The sequence below is a fragment of the Zea mays genome, chromosome 10, assembly GCF_902167145.1.
Source record: "Zea mays cultivar B73 chromosome 10, Zm-B73-REFERENCE-NAM-5.0, whole genome shotgun sequence".
NCBI lineage: Eukaryota > Viridiplantae > Streptophyta > Magnoliopsida > Poales > Poaceae > Zea > Zea mays.
In genome coordinates, this window is record NC_050105.1 from 40,489,896 (window position 1) to 40,492,841 (window position 2,946).

Sequence of the window (2,946 nt, forward strand, 5' to 3'; positions counted from 1 at the left end):
GTTGGTGCTAAGTACATCGTGAGAAGCATACTCCAACCATTGTTTCGCGTTGTCCCACTATCATGTTGACCACAAATCCATCTCTAGTGTCCACACGTCTTGACACCGTCACCGCCATACAACCTCTTGTGCTGAGACGCCATCAGGTGGCACCTCCTGTGTCGTGACCGTTTGGTACTCTGGTCTTCCATCGATAACTCCGATCTTCCAAGACCTCAGGGAAGGTTGGTGATACTGAAATTAATTGCCAATTCAATTAAAAATAGAAAGTAGACTCACTTATTTTTTGTTGATGGACAACTTTAAAAATTAGCAATCAATAAATAGAAAACTGTTGAAACACATACATTTTTTACTCCTCAAATATTTTAGCAACTTACTAAATATATAATTTAGGTGCTAAATTTACATAACTAATAGAGATGCTCTTAGACAGAAAAAGATAGACAAAATTGTGGCAAGTTAGACAACTCCAAATCTTGCATAGGAAGGAAAGTTGGAAAGGTACCACCACCACCAGGCATATGCATAGCAACATAAATACCCCGTCTAGCTTGACATGGAATCACGCTTACCGCACCAAGCCATTAGCAATTTTACTATTATCATTTGTGGGCTTCACCAGTATGTCATCGTACCCACAAATCATAAACACACATGATTCTATCAGTTATAGACACGAGATAGCATACCCCGTCCAGCTTAACATGGAATCACACTTACCGCACGAAGCCATTAGCAATTTTACCATTATCATAAACACACATGATTCTATCAATTATAGACACGAGATAGCAGGGAGCCAAAACCAAGAGTGGCAAACCACACCGGAGCCGCCTCAGAGGGGAACCATGGAGCAGAAGGACCGACGGAGCTGCCTCCCCGACGACGTCCTCCAATCCATCCTCCGCAAACTCTCGCTCAAGCAGGCCGTCCGCACCGGCGCTCTCTCCCGGTGGTGGGAGTCCCAGTGGATCCGTGCTCTCGCCAGCTCCCCAGTTGTCGACCTCACCGACGACCCAGACTTTGCCCGCGGCCAGCCGCCGGCGCTGTCTGCGGCCACGGTGGATCGCTGCCTCCGGCTCCACACAGAGCTCGGTGCGCCGCTCGACATGTTCCGCGTGGCACTGGTTTGCCCATCAGATCTGGACGGGCAAGACGTCATCGGGTGGATCGCGACTGGCTTGCGAAGGGGCGCCAGGGCGGTCGAAGTGGATCTGGCACCGCCGCCGCCGGAGGAGGAGGACGAGGAGGAGGAGGGCGAGGAGGAGGAGGACCCGCACGCCGGTCATGAGGCGCCGCTCTTGGAGCTCCCCGCTGATCTGTTCCAGGCCAGGAACTCACTGGAGCGGCTGGCGCTCGGCTCGTTCAGCCTCCACGCTGTTCCGCTCCCCGCGGTGGGTCTCGCCGGCCTCCGCTCGCTCTCCCTCAGCCATGTCGACGTCACCGACGAGGCGCTCCGGGGCCTTGTCGCCAACTGTCCGGCGCTCGAGCGCCTTAGCCTGAGGCGCTGCTCCCGCCTCGCCATGGTGAGCGTTGCCAGCGAGACGCTGCGGGTGCTGGAGCTCGTGGGCTGCCAGGCCTTGAAACAACTCTGCGTCGATGCGCCCGCGCTGGAGTCGTTCGCCCTGCACTGCAACATCTTCGTCACCAACCCCGACGCCCCCTGTGAATGGGATTGGGATACTCCTGTTGAAGTCGACTTACTCGGCCCACCGGCCCTCCGGGACGTGTATCTGTCGCACATCGGCTGCGACACCCGCCTCGACACCGAGCATAACGCGCTCTACCCTTCCTTGTGCCTCGACGTCGTGCTAGCCCGGATCCTGACTATTTGCTCCATCGGCTTGCTGGTACGTACCGAAAATCACAATGCTCACAAATTAATTCGATCGGTGACTATTTACTCTTGTGGATCGGATCAACATGTTGATTCACTCAGCTGGCTCGACCCATTCAAAGACATGCCGAACCTAGAAGAGTTGCAGCTGCTGATGGACTACGAAGGTTACTGCCTTGAGGCCGTGTCCGGTTTCTTCAAGCTCATCCCACTTCCAGTCCTTCAACGGCTCTTTGTGTGTGTAAGGCTCTCTCATTTCTTGGGCTCGTAAAACTCGTTTTTCCAGCTGCTGCTTACCGGAGCTGAACTCCATCCGCAGCTCCATATTGATCACGAGCCGGAGGGAGAAGGCAGCTCATCCGCAGCAGTGTGGAGCGTCGAGAATGATGATAGCAAAGACATGGCACCCAAGGAGGAGATCGTCCTTGACCAGCTGACATTCATCAAGTTTGTGAATTTTAGTGGGACATGGTGCCAGCTGCGGTTGCTCAGCTTCTTCCTGGATAAGTCCCCTGTCCTCCAGCAGCTGGTGCTGGTCACGCCGGAAGGGGAGGGAGCTCTAGGAGATGACCGACTAAAGGTCATCCATGAGCGGGTGGCCGCATTGGAGAAGGCCTCAAGCGAGGCAAGCATTACCGTGTGCCGGCCCAAGGAAGACGATACCCCGAACCATCCACACACGAGGTACTTCCACGAGGAGTATGAAACTATGTAACTATGCTATATATGTATGCATATCAGGCATATGCATGATTCAAATTCTCTATCAATCGGGTTTTCGGCTGCTTGCTGGTCAGGCTTGTATTTCTTTTCTCATCACCATCCAGTCAACACCTAATAACTCACCTAATAACTGGTTTTATCAGTCCAATGGTTCATTCGGATGCCTTCACCCTTTTGGGATTGGATGAGATGCGTCCGACGAATGTTTATGTCTTTAGCTTTCAGTCAATCTCTGCAAACGGATGGTCCGTTGCTTCCATATTGCCTCGCTGCAGTTTTGAAGGATAGCACACAGTCGTCAATTGCTTCCATATGTGTTGTTAAGTCTTGAACACACTGACGGTCTATCACATCGTCAACGGAGAAAATATCACCAAGAAAAA

The 2,946-nt window shown here is 52.5% G+C and overlaps 1 protein-coding gene across 2 annotated transcripts; it reads left to right on the top strand.

Moving 5' to 3' along the window:
- Window positions 1-851: 851 nt before the first annotated feature.
- On the top strand, window positions 852-2,555 carry LOC103642390 (uncharacterized). Of its 2 annotated transcripts, none has more exons than XM_008665672.2 (2): window positions 852-2,081; window positions 2,160-2,555. In XM_008665672.2, the coding sequence occupies exons 1-2, from the start codon at window positions 852-854 to the stop codon at window positions 2,553-2,555; spliced, it is 1,626 nt and encodes a 541-aa protein (XP_008663894.1). The 2 variants fall into 2 exon arrangements, 1 of the variants encoding a protein (XP_008663894.1); XR_002265883.1 differs by having other exon boundaries at window positions 1,982-2,075; window positions 2,160-2,200.
- The last annotated feature ends 391 nt before the right edge of the window (window positions 2,556-2,946 follow it).